This window comes from Hemibagrus wyckioides, linkage group LG12 (genome assembly GCF_019097595.1).
Source record: "Hemibagrus wyckioides isolate EC202008001 linkage group LG12, SWU_Hwy_1.0, whole genome shotgun sequence".
NCBI lineage: Eukaryota > Metazoa > Chordata > Actinopteri > Siluriformes > Bagridae > Hemibagrus > Hemibagrus wyckioides.
The window spans coordinates 3,065,639-3,088,204 of record NC_080721.1 but is presented as its reverse complement, the minus strand read 5'-3'; the positions used below and the strand labels follow the sequence as shown (position 1 = coordinate 3,088,204).

The following is a 22,566-nucleotide window of genomic DNA, read 5'->3' as shown; positions in this document are numbered from 1 at the left end:
AATGAATAATAAAAATAATAATATTAAATAAATTCAATTCAATTAAATTTTAAAAAGGATGGGGGGCAATAATAATTATTTAAAATGATCAACATAATCAATGAAAGGGCGCCACATCTTAAAGAAGTTTTTTTTTTTTCCAATCCTCTTAATGAGTACCTAATCTAGGTAGAGACAAGACGTCATTTCTCTAATCTAGTGAATATGTGTGGGTGGGAGAGGATCCTTCCATTTTCATAGGATGGTGCCAACAGAGAAGAAAAGGCAAAGATTTTGCGCATTGATACTGACCACCATTCATCCAAAGACATTCTGTACAGTTGTGTGGTTTCAACATGATAGTAACAGAACCGCACATGGATGGGATGATCCGCAAACTTTTGTATATACAAAAGTATATACAGTACATATAGGGATAAAATAGTTTAATTTAATAAATTTTTTTCCCTCATTTCTCTGCACTATTATTTTTTGTTCAACGTAAGTTCCCATTTAACAAAAAAAAAAAAAAAACGATATGGCTAATACTTGTAAATCTATTTTGATTCGTTAAGAGAAATGTCTTTTATATTAAAAAATCAATAATTTAATATTGACTCACACAAAGACACAATTTGCTGAGACACAATTTGCTGCACAGATTTCAAAAGTTTTATTTTTCTAGTCATTTGGCAATGAAAAATAGATACATAATGGAGGGAAAATATATATATATATAAAAAAATACAGTTTCTTATTTTAGTGAAAATTGGCAATTGAAACTCATCTGCTTACAACAGATCAGATGCTAAGAACTGGCAAGAGTAGCAGACTTGTCAGCGGCTTGCTTACGACATTTTATGGTCTAAACATTGCTTGCTATAGTAGCTTTATCTCTTTGCATCATACTGTAAAGTTTTTTTAACACAGCTTAAACCTGAACATCATTGATATTCTTCTGTAGAACCAATACTGAGGCCAGTGATCTAAGCAGTGTAAGCAAAACAGACAGGTCCAGTTTATTTAATAATTTATCCTGAGCGCTGAATAAACAGTCACGGCAGATTCAATAAACATCTATTAGATTTCTAATAAAATACACTGATAGGACTTAATATATATTTTATTTATTTTCCCATCATGTTCTCAGCTTGTTAGATCTTACAGGTGGTTTCAAGCTTTTAGTCACGGTGTCTAGCTCCTCCTCAATTTAAGTATTGCTGAAACCAGTTCTGAACCTCCTCCATTTTCTTCTGAAATGGGGCATACAAATTATTTTTCACCTCTTCAGCCTGCTCTTTGATATTCTCCCATTTCTCCATCAGTTGTTCAACTTGGTCCTTCACCAAATCTTTAAGGGTGTTAAGCTTGTCCTCAGCGTTTTGGCGTACGACTTCGAAGTAAGACTTCAGGCGCTCGTTCATGTTCTCCGCATGCTGAGAAGCGCGAGCCTGGACTTCTTCGACGTATGTTTCAATTCTCCTTAAGAGCAATTCAGAAGGGAAAGAAGTTTAAGACAGGTTCAATATCTGGATTATTGTTTGAAAAGAAACAAGTACTCTTTTCGTTGAACATAAAAATAGTTTGTAATTTTAGGACACCAGGCTCCTTCAGATGATTGGCTTGAGATCTCTACCACAAATACCTCACAAGAAGATGCATTTCTATGCATTTGTGAAACAAATAATTCATATAAAGATTTAGATCTTGTTTTTATTGACTTGTATGATTATATATGTTCAAAATAACTCACTTTTTGATCTCTTGGGTGTCCTTGTTGAGGCGTTTCTTCAGTTTACGGATGTATGTGTTAACTTTGTTCTTGATCTCATCTGCATTCTGCTCCACCATGGTCTGGAGCTCCTGGTTGTATTCTGTAATGCGATCCTTCGCCTCCTCCATATGTACACGTAGCTTGTTTGACAGCAGCTGGAGATCATTCTGCACTTTTTGAGCCATCTCCTCGGCGTATGGTGCCAGCTTCGACTGCACATCATCGGTGTACATCTGCAGCTCCGCCATGCTGTCACTGATCAGTGTGCTAACGTGTGAAAAGTAGGGATTTTCATTTATGGATATTTGAACATTTAGCATGTAGTACATATGCTTCCTTGTAAATTACAAAGTGATAGAGTCTGTGTGTGTGTGTGTGTGTGTGTGTGCTTACTAAACTCACTCAAGCTCTCTTCCAAGTTGGGTCTCCTGTATGCTTTTCTTCATATTTTCAGCTGCGGAGCTCACACTGTTTACATACTCCCAGAACTTATCCACCATCTCCTCCCAATGGCTTTTAGGTTCATCCTGAACCAGGAACCTTCCCTGACAGCCTAAAAAGTAAAAGCATAAGGATTACACCATGGGTTTTGTTTTCTTTTGATCCAAGAAATCCATATAGAGATCGATGTAGTTTACAGTGCAATTAAAGTTTACAGTGTAACAACAAAAATGGGCAATAAAGAAACTGGCCAGGAAAAATAAAAGCGCTTGATCGGTCTTTATATGAGGTGTACTTTAGAAAACGAATGCTTTAATAATCCATAATGACATTTGAGTGTTGTAAAGTATTATTTCTTACCTGAGATGACTGAAAGGGCGAAGATTACAGCGACCAATTTCATGATTATTCCTCAGAGAGCACACCTGCACAAAACACAAGAGTCATGAGATCCAGAATGAGCTGATTATGAAAAGACAATCTGACAAAAAATTAGATGATCTAAGACCATGAGATCCAGCTGATTATGAAAAGACAATCTGACAAAAAATTAGATGATCTAAGACCTTTAACACTTGCGGCTGTGGATCAAATCACTGCAACAAGCCTGCGGAATGGGCTGGAATTTATATACCTCGGATCTAGTCACATGATCCACATAAGATATTTAGGTGTAGTTTAAGAAGCTGCCTCTGGCCAAAGGTCTTGTACCAGCATGCTCTTCTAATCATTTTTAATTGCCATATTCCATTCCACGTTGCAGCAGAGAGGTTCCAAAAGTCAAAAGTGCAGAAATTAAAATATATATATAGGCTTTTAAACAGGTGAGGTACTGATAGGAATGTTTTCCCACTAACCAAAATGTTTCATAAAGTCTGCGAATACTAAGAATGCGACTCAAACCTAAGGATTTATTGGAATGATATCAAGTGTTTGGACCTCTGATGAAGATGATTGAAGTAGTAATGAAGTGTGTCAGCATGTTTCAATCAAATGAACTTAATTGAGGCTGGACGTGACCTTCACCTTTGTACATTTCTAGCCTATACACACTTTTTTAAAAACATAATTAGATAAACAAATCTGACCTATGGACCAAGGTTTATCAAAATAACCATAGACGATAGAATTATCTATATCTATTCTATATAGAATAATCATAGAATTATGAGCTTTGGCGTTTCCCTTGCTGTTCCTGTTTTAGCTGATCCTTCCATCTCTGAACTTAACAAGGACTGAATAATTAGAGTTTCTCAAAATCACATGGCGAATATTTTCCCTACTATGTAGCACTGCTATACCTTCCCCTTATTGACACCCTCAATAACTATGAAACTGAAGCAGGGTTAAAGTGTCTAGGGGGGGAAAGTGTCAAGATGGAAAAGGTTTATTCGTGTGGATACTTGTGCTTGGCAGGAACATTCTAAATGTAGTACTTCTGAGGTATTTTTCAAATGTGTAGGTGACAGCAAGGTCACTGGGTGAGAAGCCATCCTAAATTTGATAATATAATTCACATCATGTGACGATTCCTAAAGATAGAATTTTATTCGATATGTATAGTGCAAGAGAGCTACTGGAAATTGTGTTTAATGTGTGTTATGCTCATGTACAGTTCTTTCAGTTATCGAAACCCTGAGGTTTACTGAAGTTCATAAACTGAAGTAACCTTCACAAGGACATTTGTTCCAGAAAGGGAGTCAATTGCATGGTTGTTTGTTTGCGTGTTGATTTCTCAAATAAAAGGTGTTGATTAATTTTCTACAACAGCAGCTCTGTTAGAACTGTACTAGAAAGAGTCCTTAAATATTTTTATACAGTAAAATTATTGTGCTACTGCTATACACTCCTACCCAAACAAACAAAAAAAAAGATGTAAACAATCTGCACAGTCATAAAGTGGGAGATATGCAGACACAGTGGAAGACATTCAGTGTCTGAAATCATCACAGTACAATATATAATATGATAAGCGATAATGAGAAAGTGCAGTGCGTGGTACATACAGTGGGTTATGCTTGTGATGGTGTTATTAGTTATTAGTCTGATGGCCTGTGAGCCTTCTGATTCAGGATCTGATGCTGCAGTACATCTGCCCAATGGTGGCAGTGAAAACAGTCCATGGTTCGGTGGGCTGAAATCTCTAATGGTTTTTTATTTCTTTATTGTTTCTATAGAATAGAAGGAACCTATCGACATAAACTGTATTAACATATACTGTTGTTATTTAGCAAATAAAATGTATTTTACTATATATTTATGGTGTAACAGTCAGTAAGTTTTCCACTACTGGAAAGTCTTCAGGACAGAAGACATTTTTTTTTTTGTAAAATGAGTGAATTAATTGAATTAAAAATCATTGGCTAATCAATGTGGTTTAAGAAGAATGAGAGATTTTGGATTGTGCTTATATAATAAAATAGCTCACTTCTTGGTGGTAATGTATCACGGCACGTATTATTTTCTTATAAAAGCAAAGCATCAGGAGTGTGTTGTTCCTTATTTATTTTCTTTTGTTTACTTTTATGTTGGTCTCGATAAATCTAGATTTGACTGCACATACCATGCTAACCTCTACAGTAAAAAATAAAAGGAAATAAGAGGTGCTCTTCTATAAGTTAAGTATTTGCAGCAGAAACTTTCAGGCAATATAACTATAGACTTCAGCAGTAGAATTTGCCCAGAAGGCAAATCAGTGAAATACTGACAGATATATTACTGTTTCAAGAGTACTGAGACTGTCAGTGTTTAGATATATTACAGTTTGACTGGCGCTTCAATGGATTACAGTGTGAGAGAAAGGAATTTCATCATTTCTGGGGAGGCATTAGGGCACTGAGATCATAAAGCTGAGATCAAGTTACTGAAACCACTGCAGTCTGGATAAAGTGAATTTTAGTCATGACAACACTTTAAATGAATTTAAAGCATTTATTGTTGGGAATTAAATTTAGGTAGGTTTGGTCTTGGTAGATTATACAATCTATGCTACTGCTGATGTTGGACAAGTACTACTCCCTTTAAACCTGCTAAAAGATAGTATATGAAGAAATATGCTGCTTCCAAGGTAAGGCACCCTACCTGTTCCCACCTGCCCATATAGCAAGTCTAAGAAGGTGGTGCTGTGTCAGTGGAGTCTGAGAAGCTAAATTTCTTGCAGCGTGCTAAGACGTTTAGCCTAGGAGTTTAGTTGGGATAATAAGGAATTACGTAGATTAGGGAATGTGTCAGATATCTGTGCCAGGAGTTTCGTGGCTGAATTAGACATGAATGTAAACCAGCTCAATATTAGTGAATCAGTACTGTATATAAACACATTATAGATTATATTTTCTTCAATGACCAAAATAAATTTACATTTAGGAATAAAATTGGAGTCTAGTGTTTTAATGTCATCTATATAAACTCCAGTTCTACCAGTGAATCGTGAGAAGTATTTTCATTCAATGTTTAAATCAGGATAATCTTTCAGTTCACTGCCTACAGCAAAGCACAGTGCCTTTTTGGAATCTCATATTGCAGCTAAAGATGTTGACTTTAATCTTCTGTCACAAAATGCTCATGTGTCAGTCAAATCCAGAATTATTGGCACCATCATAAAAAAACTGGTTACAAAAAATTAATAAATACCTACAATTAGTCTCCTTAATTAAGATCCTTTTGTGGTGAAGTGTACTACATGAACTTGTGCACTTTGGTGATCCTCTGAGATGCCAGGAACAAATTGCTCCCTCACATTAGGTACAAAGGTTTGGACTGAAGTGTAATTGCGTCTGGGCAACAGGTGTGTGATGGAGAGTGCTACACAGACTAGTTAACTGGAATGAACACTGACTACAGAAAATTTTGCTGTTAAAGGAAGTTAGCATTTGAGATTGAAAGGTATGGACTAGACATAATGTTCTTGGCCTTACATCCATACATTTGCTCAGGTACCAAACTTTGATTGAGGGGATTATCTATCCTCATCCAGACCTGCCACAAGGTATAATACTCAGGCGGGTATTGTGATACTCCTCAGTCCCAGAATGAGCACCTCACAGTTTTATACTGTGGACAAGAAGATTACCCCTATGAGTGTTCATGTTTCTGGAAGGGAAATAGGTTGAAAAGCTGTTGGGCATATGAGTTTTCTTTTATGAAGATGTTAAAGAAGATGCTTGAGAGGGTGCTACTACTCCTCATGACTCCATAGTGCTCCTTGGGAATTCAGGGCCCATGTTTGGAACGGTAGAGATACTTGGAATAGTTGGGAGGAATAGACTCCTGGAGCTAAAGTTAATTGTGGTGAAATGTGGCTGCATACACCAATAATTGTCAGTAGCAAATACTTTGTTCAAACACAGGCTTACTCATAAGTGTACTTGATACCATAGAATTTTGGACCATGAATTTATCTGATGAATCCAGAGGAGCCTTCTAGCTTGCTTGTGAATGCCTGGCAAAAGCTCTGGAGAGAAATAAATTTATGCCACACCTCAAAAAGGCATTCTGTGTTAGGTTGGAAACATTGAGTTGCAGTGATAGGTCAGTGGTTAGCATTAGGCTACTAAGGTCTAATCCCAGGATCACACCAAGCTGCCAAGTCCTTGAGCAAGGCATTTAACCCTGTATTAATGAGATAAATACAGTATAAGTCGCTCTGGATAAGGGCATGTTGAAAATTGTAAATGTAAGTCTGCATGAACTTTTGTCCTCAGTCATCTCAGGTGGGCTAGTGGACACAAAGTAGGATAAGGTGAACGTCCACACAATGTTTGTGAAGGGCTCACCTAATTCAATGTAGAGGTATAATCGAGCCAATAGGACTGCGGTCTCCAAACATGAGAGAAGTGGAAAATCTAGACTTTTGGGTTGCCCCAATGACATTGCGCAAGCTTAGCTTAGCAAATGCAGGGGAATGATGACCCCTACTGGTGATACGAATGAATGAGCATGTAGCAGGAACAAATTTCATGCAATGTCATGCAATTTGTTAAAATATAATTTGAATATTCCCCCTTCTTAATTTTTTTTTATTAACACCTCGTATAACATCGCTGAATAATATGCAGTCATATGAGGTTGTATGTTCGGCGCTTCTCTGCTCGTCTATACCTCTGTCCAACTTTCTGCTCCCTCATGGACTGTTAAGTCAGGTTTGTCCAAGATTTGTTGTTGTAGAGGTGTAATATACAAATGCCCTTATCCTTTTCTGCAACTATGCCACCTCTGGGCTAGAACCCAAAATACTAATATACGCTGCTTTTCAGATGAACTGGGGTCATAATTGTTCAATCAAAGTAGCTTGCTGTTAGCTTCCATTTTAGTATCATTAGCTTAATTTACTGATGGGTCAAGAGGACATTCAAAACTTTTACGGTGCCCAATGCGGGATCAGATGCTAAAAAACAAAATTAAAAGCTGTCTAGTGATCCTAGGCTGCACATTAATATTCGTATGGCCAAATTATAGTTCAAGTGTGAGTTTTTTTACATCATGGTTGAACAGATGTTCGAATGTTGGTGAAAAAGTAACAGCCCTAGTGGTGCATGAAATTCTTTTGTGTTTTGATTTTGGTGTGTTTTGGTTATTTTCAGAAGATGATGCTCTTTAGACAAACCTCCAACACAGATTCGAACATTTGGCTGCCTAGTGTAAAGTGGCTGGGCTGAAATTCAACAAAAGATACTACTTTCAGGTGAGGGGAGAGACTTTTAATCCTAGTGGATGAGTTTAAGTTCCTGGGAATTCTATTTATGAACGATCCTCTGGCAAAAAACTATTTTATTAATATTTTTATTACATTACCTGACATGAGCTGGTCAATAACCATGTTTTCTTTGGTTTTCCCAAATGATGGGTGACAAATGTTTTTGAATAAAAGTATGCTATTTATAGGTTATAGCATAAATATAGAATATTTATATTTATAGGTTAAAGACAAAATTATGAATGAATTTTGGAGCCTGATAGCAGTGAAGGAAATACTATCTATGTGTTTTTGCCATTGAAAACATTTCTCACTTTAAAAAAACAAACAAAAAAAATTAAATCTATTAAATTAATTTCTGAAACATTTCTGAACTTTATCATATGTTTCACCCGTAAGTTATAGCATTTTTAACTGTTTAAGTGTGTGTGTGTGTTGGAGTTAATGGGGGTCAATAAGTAATTACATTATAAATATTGTTTCATATTTATTCTATACGCTTTCAGAAGAAATCAGTTAACTCTCACACATCAGTTTTCTAGGTTTGGCTAAACATTTTCTTTTCAGTGTCAATAAGCATTTAAGTTAAGTGAGAATTCAGTAAAAGTCGGTTTCCAGATGGTGTGTACAAACCAAGGCTAGATTTATTATACTATGCAATAATACTAATATGCACTAGAATATTACTATGTGATATGCACTATACATTTAATATTTTTAACTTAGCAAAGGAATTATTGATGCTTAGCGAGTGCTGTTAAACATGAACAGTAGGATAGTCTATAATCTGATATAAAGTTATTCTGAGATGTTTACTTAATAATTCTCATGAAACCTATTCTCGGTGGCTTTATTGCAGTTTGGTACAGAATGTGTCAAAATTAAGTTTTGTAAAATGTATTAAAGTAGACAGTTTTCAATGCCCTTTGCTCTTCTCCAGAATGGGAATTAAGTGCATTATTTATTGGCTAATAATTGGGTCATTATTTGTACCTTTTGTCTTATATTCTTAATCAGTAGTTAGGAGTAGTGTTTTTTTTTTCCTGAAATTTTATTGCTCAAATAAAAACATAAATTACAAAAAGCACAAAATTAAAAAACTGCTCGAATCAGCAAGCCTTAACACCATTTAAACGTTCTCTGTTACTCCACTACAAGTTTATAAGTATGAAAACATCAGGCAAAGTGTGATTACTGGATGTTTTTGGTGAATGACTCCCACAGTGCAGTGAGTTGGGTCTTCAGGTCTTGGGCATAAGGATCCAATGTCTGGGGCACATTCTCACTGTTCTGAACAACCTGAGCCATGTTCTTCTGGAAGTCCTGTAGATATTTCTCCAGCTCCTCTGCTTGGGGTCCCAGCTTGGCCTGAAGATCGCTCATACTCTTCTCCAGATTTATTTTCAGCTCCTTATTCTTCTGAAGCAGACTAGCTCTTACAACCTCAGCTTGCTGAACATCTGTATAGGGAGCCACGTCCTTTTTCCACTGCTCCACCTGCTGCTGGATATCCGATGTCAGTTCCTCAATGTATGGCTCCAGCTGGGTCTTCACAGAGCTGATATCCTGCTGCAAACGTGCCTTGAGCTGCTCTGCCTCCTGGGACATCTTAGCCAGCAGGTCCTGAGTCAGAGGAGTTACTTGACCACTAACAGCCACAGCATATTGGTTGATGGCATCTCCACTCTCAGAGATTCTTGTGCTGTTAAGAGAAGCATATATTTCTAACTCTGAAAACATGCATCATACAAAACAGGTGTGATTTTGCTCTTTAATTTCTGTTATGACACACACTTGACTTCTTGCCCTGTTTCAGACTCCTTAATCTTCTGCAGGATTTCTTCAGTTGTTAGCGTTGCCTTGGACACGTAATCCCAGAATGCATCTTTCACCATTTCTATACTAGGTTTGGCTTCATCCTGCCATATAACACTGGCTTGGCAGCCTTTTAATATTAAAACAAAATAAAACAAAACATTAACTTGGTATCAAGTATGTCTTTGGTTGTGTGAAAAACCTAAAATACTCACCAGTAAAGACAGCAATTGTAATAACTAAAAGGATCTTCATGTCTGGATTGATGTCCCGAGAATTCTGAAAAATAATGCTTTACTTTTTTAGGTAATGTTTCTGTCTTCTTTCTCTCCTTGTTTGAGTGCCTTTGTTTTGTGCAATCACTATATATACATGGTATAGATCTGTGATATAGAAGGCAAAGTCCAAAACTCAGCGCCAAGCTGTCATGCATGCCACTAACTTTGTGGTCAATTGCACCACATCACACACTCCAACACAACTGAACTGTTTACTGCAGGTTCAAAATTCAGGGCAAAAATGGGTTTTACATAATGATTTTTTAAACAGCCTGTATATTAGACCAGATTCCATCAAGTGATCCCACACAAGTTCTCCCAAGAGAGCCTCAGGAGTTTTATATACACATCACACAGAATATAATACAGAACTTCAACGAATTTCAAATCAATTTTATTTGTATAGCACTTTTCACTAAGTACATTGTCTCAAAGCAACTTTACGGGAATGTGAAAATGCGGAATAAAAATTATATTGTTTAAAAATTAAAATTTATATTTATCCCTAATGAGCAAGGAAACCTTAGAGACAATAATAGGATGAAACTTTGAGAGGACCAAGACTCTAAAAGGAAACCCATCCTCATCCGGCTGTCATCGTAGAGTGTGATTATCAGATTTTTAGCAACTTATGAGTATGAACATCAGCATGATTTCTGACTTCATTATAATTTTAACATGAATTCCTGTCTGCCAAAGTAATCGAAATGGCTTGCATTATTCTTGAATACTTGAATTATGTGCAAACAGGACCAGGGTACACTGGTGCATTGTGTATCCTGGATTTGGAAAATGCTAATTCACTTAATCTTAATTATTATCAAAAAGAATATTTATTCTTTATCCTACAATTTTGACTTTCAAGTCATCTCTATATTTATTTGTCTCATTTTTTATTTCCCCATGGCTCCTTAAAGCCAACCAGGCAATAGTTCACTACTGCAAACAATAAAAAAAGAGAAACATCCTGGTGTTTTGCAGTGGCTAAAAGGAATAATAGCAATCCTTGTATTAGAAATTTGTTAAGGTTGAATGGAAAGAATTTAGAGAGTCCCTGATACTTTCCTAATGAAAGCCAGAATCCAAAACCTGAAAGAAAGTACCTGACCTGACTGTAGTGTAACTAAAACATAAATTAAATTTTCCCTTGTTCTGTTTAATCCTTCATGTTTATTATGAGACACATTAACATCAGAGCTGGAGTACAGCTGGTGTATATATCAACTACTCAATCTGTATTGAAACTGCATTACAGATGATGTAATATTCCACAGACAGTCAAATCACTGTACAGAACACAACGATTTACTCATATAGTTCAATCAGTTCAGTCTATATAAAAGCCTTAGATTGGATTCTAAGTCATCAAGTCAAAACCTGATTTGGCTGAACGTCATGGCAAGCTACCTGGTTATCATCCATTCCACATTCCTATGACGTAAGCATTCTGTGCTTTGGGACAATGTTGTTACTGATAGGCCTATAATTAACATATAAACATAAAGACTAACCTTAGCTCTTTACCTAAAGATTTTTGTAATCCTTATTAGTTATCTGGGTAATGCTGTCTCAGTTCTACTGTTTTTTTTTGTTTTTTTTGTTTTTCATATAAACCACATGATATCTTGAAAGTATGTATGCTTACTGCTTTTTCCATTTATTCAGTGAAAATGAATATTAATTCCAGGACCTCATATACATATTACATTATCACTTACACATACATCAGCACTGACATCATTGGTCCAAAGACTTATTTCGAAGATCATGATAATGATAACTGATGATCATGTTGTTCTGACATTATGTGGTGTGTTGTGTTAGGCTTATCTAGTCTTTAAAGTCGAGCAGTTTTCTACAGTATAGAAAATGTTATATTCCAAATAATTAATTTACACTACTTAACATAATTAATTATTTACTTTCAAAAGGGTAAATAATGTGAAACAAATGGTGAACAATCTACCAAACAAAATTTGTTCCTCTGGAGATTGACAGGCTATGTACCTATCTAATCTATACATAATCTACAGGTATACACTATATTTCACTGTATATCTATGTTCTTTTACCTCCAGCATTTCTACCTGATAAATACCTTTTCTAGTTCTTAAAGTATAAAGTTAATAAAGAAATCATCTGCGGCTCAGTATGTTGTGTGCAGAAAATATGAGAAGTTTTATCATTTGGTATGCTGTGTGTGTTTTGAAACTGCACTCGGATTACATTGCATTTGAAACTTGCTGATGACTTGTGGACTTCAGCTGTTTAAGCTATTTTGGAGTGTGTGATATGGCATGACTGACAGCGGAGTAAGCGGAGACAGCATGTAGCTGAATTTTGGACTTTGCCTTCTTCATCACAGATCTCACGCATATATAGATTGCTGATACCTCAGAGAACTCACCAAGAAAGACACACCAAGAGACAACTGAAAGGTATGAGGCTAATTACAATATTTTAAATAAGATCTTGTTTACAAATTCAGAGAAACTGAACATCTAGATAATATAGAACTGTTTCATAGACATTAATTTTTTTTCTTCTGTCTTACAGAAGTCCTAAGATATAAATATGAAGAGTTTTATTGTTTTTGCTGTTGTATTTATTGGTGAGTATTTTTTTTTATCATCACTCTGGTTGACCAAAAACAATAACTAATTACCCAATTTAATCAGTATTTATTTATTCATTCATTCATTCATTCATTCATTCATTCATTCATTCATTTATTTTTAAATTTATATTAAAGGCTGCCAAGCCAACGTGATCTGGCAGGACCAAAACAAACTGAATATGGAAATGGTGAAAGATGCATTCTGGGATTATGTGGCCAAGGCAACTCAAACGACTGAAGACATTCTGCAGGAGATCAAAAAGTCTGAAATAGGACAAGAAATCAAGTGAGCAATGATGTTTTTTAAGAAAAATTATTTAAGAAATGTTTTTTATTCAGCCATTCAGCAGTAGATATGTTTTTTGTTCATGGCACAATGAAATCATTTATGAATAATTTAAACTTTCATCTCAGTTCTAAGATCTCTGAGAGTGTAGAAACTATCAGCAAGTACGCAGTGGCCATTCCAGACCAGATAACTCCTCTGACTCAGGACCTGCTGGCTAAGATGTCTCAAGAGGCTGAGCAGCTGAAGACACGTCTGCTGCAGGACATAAGTACTGTGAAGAGCCAGCTGGAGCCATATATTGAGGAGCTGACTTCGGATATCCAGCAGCAGGTGGAACAGTGGAAGAAGGAAGTGATTCCCTACACAGACTCTCTATACACTGAGGCTCTGAGAGACACTCTGCTCCAGAAGAGCGAGGAGCTGAGAATGAGTTTGGAGAAGAGCATGACTGAGCTCCAGGCCAAGATCCAAGAACCCCAAGCAGAGGAGTTGAAGCAAAAACTAGAGCAGCACCTACAGGACTTCCAGAAGAACATGGCCCCATTCTTCCAAAGCTTCCAAAGCCAGCTCATGCAGAGCAACCAGGAAATGCAGCAAAAGTTGGACCCTTACACTCAAGACCTGAAGGCCCAACTCACAGCTCTCTGGGAGGCTTTTGAGAAGATTAGTCATTAAATCAGACATCTGCTATCCCAGTGCATATCATTTTTGCATCAATGATGCATGTTACATTTACTTACATTTACTTATGTTGGGTTGTCAGATGCTTCAATCTTAAGTGACTTCCAAGATCTAATCATACATCTGTTATGCACAATCAGGTACTAATTTGGACATGCTTCAGTCAATCTATTGCAATATTTTTTTTCCACAAAGGTACTATGTAAATAAATAAATGCTAAACTGAAAATGTCTCTAGCTTTGACTGTATGTACAATTCTTATCAGATACAAACCACTAATATTAGATAAATGCCAGTGGCGATAGATAAATGCTAGTACGGCAATAGTGTAACTGTGTTTATTCTAGTGGCAATAGATTTCTTGGTCAAAATTCATGTCCAAGGCATCTATTGCCACTAGAATAGACACAGTTACACTATTGCTGTACTAGTAGTACAGTATTACAGTTCTAGATACACAGATAGAGTATTGCGCAAAAGGCACAACAAATTATTCTATTTTTTTCTTCACTGCTTGTTTTATATTTTCTGTCTGCATTATTGCGTGAGCAGGTTTAGTGTGTGAACAGGTTTACAAACATTCAATTCTCATCAAAATTATAATGAATAAAAAAAAACTTATTCAGTAAAAGAAAATGAAGACAGAAATGGATGCAGAAATGTTTTAAAGCTGGGGAACAATAGTCTGTTTCGGGTGGGGAAGAAAGGAAAAAAATGGGGAAGAAGGGGAAGGAGAAAAAAAGAGAAGAAAAGAAAGAAAGGAAGAAAACTAAAGAGAGACAGAATGCCATGTGTGATTTATATACGCCGGTTTTGTAAAGTTTTATTTAAAAATGTGCCTTTTTTACAAAAAAATCACAAAAAATTCAAGTCCCCCTCCCATCCACACCGACCCAGCTCGAATCCCACCTCAGACAAGGATTAAATATTGCATTCTGTTTTGAAATGGCAACTGTTAGTCTACAGAAACAGTCCTGCTGTCAAAATGAGTCAAGTTCTAACTCCTGTGTAGTTAGTTGACTTCGATTATTTAATTACCTGCAAAATACGGCTTCTCAGTACGACCTACTGTTAGAAATATTGTCTTTTTTTTTCTTCTTTTTTTTTTTTTTACAAAGATAAGAATAATACAGCCCAAGACACACACCCTAACAATATACATAAGTGATATTTTATTATAAAATACTAACAAAGTATAGAAATCTATAAACAAAAAACTACAAATATTTATATTATTAAATATACACTACTCACAAAAATCAAGGAGAGCGCTATGCATCAGCCACTGTTGTGGTGGTGTTACAGTCTGGGCAGGTGTGTCTACTCAATACAGAACTGCCCTACATCTTGTGAATGGTACAGTGACAAGCCAATACTACCTGAATAACATCATTAATCCAGTCATTGTGCTCCTGCATGAACAACACAGGCCTAATTTCTTCATCATGGACGACAATCCTCCAGCTCATCGAGGATCAGCTAGGGAACAGCTGCTGGAGGCTGGGGTACCTCAAATGGAGTGGCCTGCACTTTCTCCAGACCTTCCGGAAATCTAACAGCAGCAGACACTCCCCTATTTACATCAACGGGTCTGAAGTGGAGCGTGTCTCCAGCTTTAAGTTCCTGGGTGTCCACATCTCTGAGGATCTGTCCTGGCATCTGAAGACCTCATCTCTGGTTCGGAAGGCACAACAGCGTCTTTACTTCCTAAGGAGACTGAAGAAAGTTCACCTATCCCCCAAGATCCTGACCAACTTTTACCGCTGCATCATTGAGAGCATCTTGACGAGCTCCATCACAGTGTGGCATGGCAGCTCCACAATGTGTGAAAAGAAATCATTGCAAAGGGCTGTGAAAACCGCCCAACGCATCATCGGCACCCAACTACCTGCCATTGGGTCTCTTCACCATAGTAGATGTCTGCGCAGAGCACACAAAATAATCAAAGACTCCTCCCACCCGAGTCACAAACTGTTCAACCTTCCATCCAGGAGGAGATACAGGTCCATCCTCACCAGAACCAGTAGGTTTAGGGCCAGTTTTTTTCCTTCAACCATAAATCTACTGAACTCTACACTACACCGCTAGGACACTCGTGTCTTTCTACAGTTACCACGTTACAGTTCTGCTCCACTCTGTACATTCTGTTAATATAATATTTTTCACTGTTAAACATTCTGTTGTACATTCTGTTATAATATAATTTGTTCTCAGTGTGTAATATAATTAATGTACATATTGTCCATTTCATAGATTACACCTAGTATTATCTATTTGTCTATCTATTTATATACATTTACATATACTATATTTATACATACTATATAATATATGTATATTATCTGTTACTGTTGTACATACATTGTACATAATGCACACATTTTTAGCACAATTATAATTACACCTGTCACTTTATCTACTGTAAATACTACTTGCACATACCTCTCTATGCACACTCTGACATAGCCTTATTTATCGATGTACATATTTACATATTTATCTGTACCTGTTCATTGGCAGAATTTCTACTATTTGCACTTCCGGTAGATGCTAAAGAGCATTTCATTGCTATGTACCTGCACTCTGCAATGACAATGAATTCAAATTCAAGACATTCAAGAAGCTTTTATTGTCATTTCAACCACATATAGCTGGCGCAGTACATAGTGAAATGAAACAACGTTTCTCCAGGACCTGATGCTACATAAACATACAACAACAAGTTCAACACAAAACAACAAACACCACCACAGAGCTAGGACAGAAGTTTGTCTTAGCCACGTAAAGTGCACAGTGTGCAGCTAGGTGCAAACAGAGCATAGACAAGACAGTGCAAAAAGACAATAAATACAATAAAGACAACACAAAAGAACACAGGACACTTAGCGCTGAAAAGAAATAAATGAACGTGTACTGGAATGTAAGTGAAATAAAATAGATAAAGTGAAATGATGTAAAAAATAAAAAAAAAGTATTGTGCAAAAATATTGTGCAAAAATACACAGCAGCGGTTGAGGTAGTGCAAATAGAATAAACATAAATATAACTATAGCAGCGGATGACAGGTAGAGGTAGTGCAGTAAGTAATGAACAGTATAAATTATGTGTGTGTGTGTGTGTGCGTCCACACAGTCAAGAGAGAGTGTGTGTATCTGTGTGTGAGAGAGACAGAGAGTTAATATACAGTTCAGTCCTGAGTGAGAGTGTGTGTGTGTGTGAGAGAGTGTAGAACAGTTCAGTCCTGAGTGAGAGTGTGTGTGAGAGTGTAGAACAGTTCAGTTCTACTGGGAAAAGGAAAGAAACTGTTACACAGTCTGGTTGTGAGGGCCCGAATGCTCCGGTACCTCTTTCCAGATGGCAGGAGGGTGAAGAGGGTGTGAGGGGTGTGTGGGGTAAGCCACAATGCTGTTGGCTTTGAGGATGCAGCGTGCGGTGTAAATGTCTGTGATAGAGGGGAGAGAGACTCCGATGATCTTCTCAGCTGTCCTCACTATCCGCTGAAGGGTCTTGCGATCCGAGACGGTGCAGTTCCCAAACCAGGCAGTGATGCAGCTGCTCAGGACGCTCTCGATGGTCCCTCTGTAGAACACAGTCAGGATGGGGGAAGGGAGATGGGCTTTCCTCAGCCTCCTCAGGAAGTAGAGGCGCTGCTGGGCTTTCTTGGTGATGGAGCTGGTGTTGAGTGACCAGGTGAAGTTCTCCGCCAGATGGACACCAAGGAATTTGATGCTCTTGACGATCTCCACAGAGGAGCCATCGATGGACAGCGGAGAATGGTCACACTGTGCTCTCCTGAAGTCAACAACCATCTCTTTGGTCTTGTCGTCGTTCAGGGAGAGGTTGTTGGCTCTGCACCAGGCTGTTAGATGTTGCACCTCCTCTCTGTATGCTGACTCGTGGTTCTTGCTGATGAGACCCACCATGGTCGTGTCATCAGCGAACTTGACGATGTGGTTGGAGCTGTGCATTGCTGCACAGTCGTGAGTCAGCAGAGTGAACAGCAATGGACTGAGCACACAGCCCTGAGGCGCTCCAGTGCTCAGTGTGGTGGTGCTGGAGATACTGCTCCCGATCCGGACTGACTGAGGTCTCCCAGTCAGGAAATCCAGGATCCAGTTGCAGAGAGAGGTGTTCAGGCCCAGGAGACTCAGTTTCTTAATCAGCTGCTGAGGGATGATTGTGTTGAATGCTGAACTGAAATCTATGAACAGCATTCGAACGTAGGAGTCTTTGCAGTCCAGGTGTGTGAGGGCCAGATGGAGGGTTGTGGTGATGGCGTCTTCCGTGGAACGGTTAGGACGATACGCAAACTGCAAGGGGTCAAGCTGGACGGAGCGAGGGTGGTAGCTGTGACTTGATGTGCCTCATGACGAGCCTCTCGAAGCATTTCATCACGATTGGTGTGAGTGCAACGGGACGGTAGTCATTGAGGCAGGAAACCGTGGACTTCTTTGGCACAGGGACGATGGTCGTTGTCTTGAGGCACGTAGGGATGATGGAGCTGCTCAGCGAGATGTTGAAGATGTCAGTGAAGACATCTGCTAGCTGCTCTGCACACTCCCTGAGAACTCTGCCAGGAATGTTGTCTGGTCCAGCAGACTTCCGTGGGTTAACTCTGCATAGAGTTCTCTTCACGTCAGCCGTGGTGAGACAGAGCACTGGGTCATTAGGAGGAGGGATGGTCTTCCTCGCTGTTGTGTTGTTCTGTGCCTCAAACCGAGCGTAGAAGTCGTTCAGCGCATCTGGAAGGGAGGCATCACTGTCACAGGAAGGTGAAGTTGTCCTGTAGTTGGTGATCGCCTGAATGCCCTGCCACATGCGCCGGGAGTCTCTGCTGTTCTGGAAGATGGCTCGGGACAGTTTGGCCCTTGCTGTTTTTAAGGCCGCCCTGTCCCCTGATCTGAAGGCAGAGTCTCTCTATCTAAGTTGAATCTATCTATCTATCTATCTATCTATCTATCTATCTATCTATCTATCTATCTATCTATCTATCTAATGCACAGGGTTTCACTCTGTCCACCAGGCGCCTCAAAAGCGATGGGCCAAAACCTTCAGAGCACCTACAGTCCTCCGCTCTACCAGCTGAGCGCCTCAAGGGAGGGCTCAGGGCCGCCTTTGGTTCAGCCGATCCACCTACTGGCGTGTCTTTTGGAGGTGAGAGGAAACCGGAGAACACCGGGTGTACACGCACAGGGACTCTGGACAGACTGCAAACTGGTGACCCTGCAGCTGAGAGGTGGGACCTCTTTTAAGTCTTTTGAGACAGTCTGTGCAGACATTCTGTTGATCTTAAAGCGAATTTGTTTAAACTGCTGTTTCCTCAGGTGTAACTCATCCGGAATTGCCGTAAATCGCCACTAGGGGCCAATCCTGGGTGCTGCGCCCAGCTGCACGAGGCCCACACACCTGTGCGTGTCTCCCTGGTGGTCTAGTGGCTAGGATTTGGCGCTCTCACCGCCGCGGCCCGGGTTCGATTCCCGGTCAGGGAAGCGAGCTCTTTTTCGCTCCTGGACAGAGCTAGCGTCTGCAAGAAGCCCACGCGCTGAAACGGCGTGCTTCCCGGAGGCTGGTAAAAGCCGTCCTTCGAGCCGGATTTGAACCAGCGACCTAATGACGTCCCTTTGTAAGCACCTACAGTCCTCCGCTCTACTAGCTGAGCTATTGAAGGGAGGGCTCAGGGCTGCCTTTGGGCAGCGATCTGGCAAACGGGACCCCTGGCAAATTTGTCTGTTATGAGCCACGTAGCGCAGCGGTTTCAGGGGCGCTAGGCCAGATTTTCTGAGGCCTATAAACGTGCTTGTCAACGTTGGACCATTCTTCACCGACAGACTTTACAATCTTGTTTCCAATCTCAGGTTTCTACGCGTGGGCGCCCTCGCCGGTGCGTGGACTTAAACTAAGTAAATACAGAGAGGACCTAATGTGCAGGGTTTCACTCTGTCCACCAGGCGCCTCAAAAGCGATGGGCCAAAACGGTCAGATGTGAACGTTTGTGTGCATCGCTGCACGTCAAAGCTTTTCCATAGGACAGACATACCTGTTCTCGTCTAGACCTGATCGGTGAGCAGTACACCCCGCATGGCTCACCAGCTCATCACAGGGCACTGTGCAAACACATTCACATTCAGTTTTTGGAGGTAAGCATCATAAAGAACCTGCCATTTTTTACTCTCACTTGTTTTTTGAAAGATAAAGTTGTGGAAATTTTGAATTGGAGATTTATTGCTGACACTGTAATGGAAAAGACAACTACAAAGAGAAAATCAACATTACCTGTTAACCATAACTAACTAGGATGAATTTTCATAATTGATATAAAGTTCATTTCACAATTTTTTTGCAGAATTTGCACCATGATCTCCATCAATAAAACCCTTTCAAATTTGCATGTATGTTTTTTACAAAAGGTCAGGCCCAACACCTGTAGTGTATTCACCACGTGGGATGGGCCAAAGCAACCGTCAGTTATTGATTTGCTCCTCCTGATAGGTGGAGGTGGGAATGGAGCCATAAGGGTCAATCACTGTTTGGGCAGAGCGGACAACTGTAATGACCAAGAAGAGGCAGAGGAGGAACAGGAAGAAGAGTGCAAATCCCAAATCCACATCAATCTCTAACCAGGATTGTGTCTGTGTTGGATGGTCCATGTTGCAGCGATGACGCTAAGGATCTCAGTTAAGCATCAACTTTAGTAGCACAAACAATGTTTTCAATACTGTAGTTGTTGTTAACTTCCCTTGGGTCTGTATGATGGTGTTTCTTCTGTTTGTTGCTTTACCAAGATACCAGTTAATCAGTGATGAAGTCAACATTCTGTAGATATGGAAAACATAAAAAAAATAATTCAGTCTTTAATATAAACTTATTTGTCCATTACTTTTAGTGAAGAAAGACACACCAGTTAAGATCTCCTGCCCAAAAAGGAGCAATAGCTCCTGTTATATATGCTAAGCACAGAAATGGGTATGTGATCAGATACAGGAATGGACAATCATTTTGTGGCATGGAATAGATGGGTGGATGGACTTTATTGATGCATGAGGGCAAAAATTTGGGTGGGACAGCAGCAAAACTCATTGATGTGCTTATACAAATGTATACATTCAACATATTAGCAACACACCATTGCAGGAGACAAACACAATCAAAAAATGTACCCTTAGTAAATGTTTCCAAAATGTTGGTGCACAGGGGCATTGTCATGTCCAACAGGATTGGGCCTATTTATAATAATATAATAATAATTTATTCATAATAATATAATAATAATAATATATATCTGCCAGACCTTCACATCCACCCCAACTTCATCTTCTTTACACAGCCAGGACTCAGCCACTCCTTCACTGAAGCATCCCTCAACCATAGCAGCAGAAGAGGTTTTGCAGATCATTCACTCCTGCAATCCAACCACCTGCCCACTAGATCCAATCCCTTCCACTATGCTCCAGACCATCTCATCTGACCTCCTGCCCTTCATCACCACAGTCATCAATGGATGCATAACATCAGGACAGGTACCAACTGCCTTTAAGCAAGCAAGGGTTATTCCTGTACTGAATAAACCTTCTTTGGATCCCTCTGACATCAACAACTACAGACCGGTATCACTTCTCTCCATTCTTTCAAAAATTCTCAAACGAATTGTTTATAATCAGCGGTCTGACTATCTCTTGCAGAATAACCTCCATGATCCCAACCAGTCTGGCTTCAAAGCAGCACATTCCACAGAGACTGCCCTTTTGGTGGTCACTGAGAAACTACATGCTGCTAGATCAGCCAAGCTGTCATCGGTCCTCATCCTCCTCCACCTTTCTGCAGCATTTGACACAGTTAACCACAAGACTTTCTTGTCCACCCTCAAGAGTTTTGGAATTTGTGGAACAGCATGGGAATGGTTTGCTTCCTACCTCGATGATCGCTCCTATCAGGTAACATGGAAGGGACTGACATCTGCCCCACGCAGACTCTCTACTGATGTCCCACAAGGCTTAGTACTTGGTCCTCTCCTTTTCTCCCTCTACACCCACACTCTTGGCAAAGTTATATCCTCACATGGCGTTTCATACCACTGCTATGCTGATGACACCCAACTTATCTTCTCCTTCCCTCCCTCAGATACCACAGCTTCTGCTCGAATCTCAGCGTGTCTGGCGGACATTTCATCTTGGATGACAGCTCATCAGCTGAAACTTAATCCCAGCAAAACTGAACTGCTGGTCATCCCAGGTGACTCATCCCCAGCCCAGGATCTTGCATTATCTCTGAACAACTCGATGATCTCCCCTTCAGCCACTGCTCACAACCTTGGGGTAACCATGGACAATCAACTGTCCTTTTCCTCCAATGTTGCCAATGTGACACGCTCATGCCGGTTCCTTCTGTACAACATTAGAAGGATTCGACCATTCCTATCCACACAGGCTACTCAAGGGCTTGTTCAGTCTGGTTATTTCAAGACTGGACTACTGCAACTCTTTACTGGCAGGTCTTCCTCTGAATGCAATTCATCCACTGCAAATGATCCAAAATGCAGCTGCACGGCTTGTTTTCAACCTGCCTAAGTTCTCCCACACCACCCCACTGCTGCGTTCCCACCACTGGCTTCCAGTAGCTGCATGCATCAGATACAAATCACTGATGCTTGCCTACAAAGCCAAGAATGGACCAGCACCATCTTACCTCAAAGACCTTATTACTCCTCGCACTGCACCCCGCTCCCTCCGATCCACTAGCACTGCCCGACTGGTCCCACCATCTCTCAGGGCAAAAAGTAGGCATTCATCTAGACTCTTCTCTGTTCTGGAACCGAGGTGGTGGATTGAACTTCCCCTAGATGTCCATACAGCAGAGTCTCTGACTATCTTCAAAAGAACATCTGCCAAATGCCAGAAATGTAAATGTAAATCTAATATATAATATATACACTCAGCAGCCACTTTATTAGAAACATATGTACCACTGCTTATTCAGGTAATCGTCCAGTTAGTTATTATTGG

General features: G+C 39.5%; 3 protein-coding genes and 1 non-coding gene across 4 annotated transcripts; 2 read left to right on the top strand and 2 right to left on the bottom strand.

The window, feature by feature from the left end:
* Positions 1–636: 636 nt before the first annotated feature.
* apoea (apolipoprotein Ea) lies at positions 637–2,852 on the bottom strand. Its single transcript, XM_058404500.1, has 5 exons — positions 2,761–2,852; positions 2,555–2,619; positions 2,156–2,306; positions 1,733–2,020; positions 637–1,461 (listed from the first exon to the last, which is right to left on the bottom strand). The coding sequence occupies exons 2-5, from the start codon at positions 2,595–2,597 to the stop codon at positions 1,185–1,187; spliced, it is 759 nt and encodes a 252-aa protein (XP_058260483.1). The 5' UTR covers positions 2,598–2,619; positions 2,761–2,852; the 3' UTR covers positions 637–1,184.
* Positions 2,853–8,937: 6,085 nt separating this feature from the next.
* On the bottom strand, positions 8,938–10,029 carry LOC131362838 (apolipoprotein A-IV-like). Its single transcript, XM_058405134.1, has 3 exons — positions 9,917–10,029; positions 9,681–9,831; positions 8,938–9,588 (listed from the first exon to the last, which is right to left on the bottom strand). The coding sequence occupies exons 1-3, from the start codon at positions 9,954–9,956 to the stop codon at positions 9,078–9,080; spliced, it is 702 nt and encodes a 233-aa protein (XP_058261117.1). The 5' UTR covers positions 9,957–10,029; the 3' UTR covers positions 8,938–9,077.
* Positions 10,030–12,294: 2,265 nt separating this feature from the next.
* LOC131362837 (apolipoprotein A-I-like) lies at positions 12,295–13,734 on the top strand. Its single transcript, XM_058405133.1, has 4 exons — positions 12,295–12,417; positions 12,536–12,590; positions 12,732–12,882; positions 13,011–13,734. Exons 2-4 carry the CDS (start codon positions 12,554–12,556, stop codon positions 13,558–13,560), a joined length of 738 nt encoding a protein of 245 aa, XP_058261116.1. The 5' UTR covers positions 12,295–12,417; positions 12,536–12,553; the 3' UTR covers positions 13,561–13,734.
* A 5,250-nt stretch (positions 13,735–18,984) lies between these two features.
* On the top strand, positions 18,985–19,056 carry trnae-cuc (transfer RNA glutamic acid (anticodon CUC)). Its single transcript has one exon. It is a non-coding gene; the product is annotated as a tRNA-Glu (tRNA).
* The last annotated feature ends 3,510 nt before the right edge of the window (positions 19,057–22,566 follow it).

Bases quoted from the DNA above. Each gene is read 5' to 3' on its own strand.
- LOC131362838 (XM_058405134.1), bottom strand. From the start codon at position 9,956: ATGAAGATCCTTTTAGTTATTACAATTGCTGTCTTTACTG. The intron at 9,832-9,916 runs GTGAGTATTTTA...TAATATTAAAAG, and splicing joins TACAATTGCTGTCTTTACTG to GCTGCCAAGCCAGTGTTATA. The intron at 9,589-9,680 runs GTGTGTGTCATA...TTCTCTTAACAG, and splicing joins GAAACAGGGCAAGAAGTCAA to CACAAGAATCTCTGAGAGTG.
- LOC131362837 (XM_058405133.1), top strand. From the start codon at position 12,554: ATGAAGAGTTTTATTGTTTTTGCTGTTGTATTTATTG. The intron at 12,591-12,731 runs GTGAGTATTTTT...TTTATATTAAAG, and splicing joins TTTTGCTGTTGTATTTATTG to GCTGCCAAGCCAACGTGATC. The intron at 12,883-13,010 runs GTGAGCAATGAT...CTTTCATCTCAG, and splicing joins GAAATAGGACAAGAAATCAA to TTCTAAGATCTCTGAGAGTG.
- apoea (XM_058404500.1), bottom strand. From the start codon at position 2,597: ATGAAATTGGTCGCTGTAATCTTCGCCCTTTCAGTCATCTCAG. The intron at 2,307-2,554 runs GTAAGAAATAAT...TTTACTTTTTAG, and splicing joins CGCCCTTTCAGTCATCTCAG to GCTGTCAGGGAAGGTTCCTG. The intron at 1,462-1,732 runs GTGAGTTATTTT...ATTGCTCTTAAG, and splicing joins GACACCCAAGAGATCAAAAA to GAGAATTGAAACATACGTCG.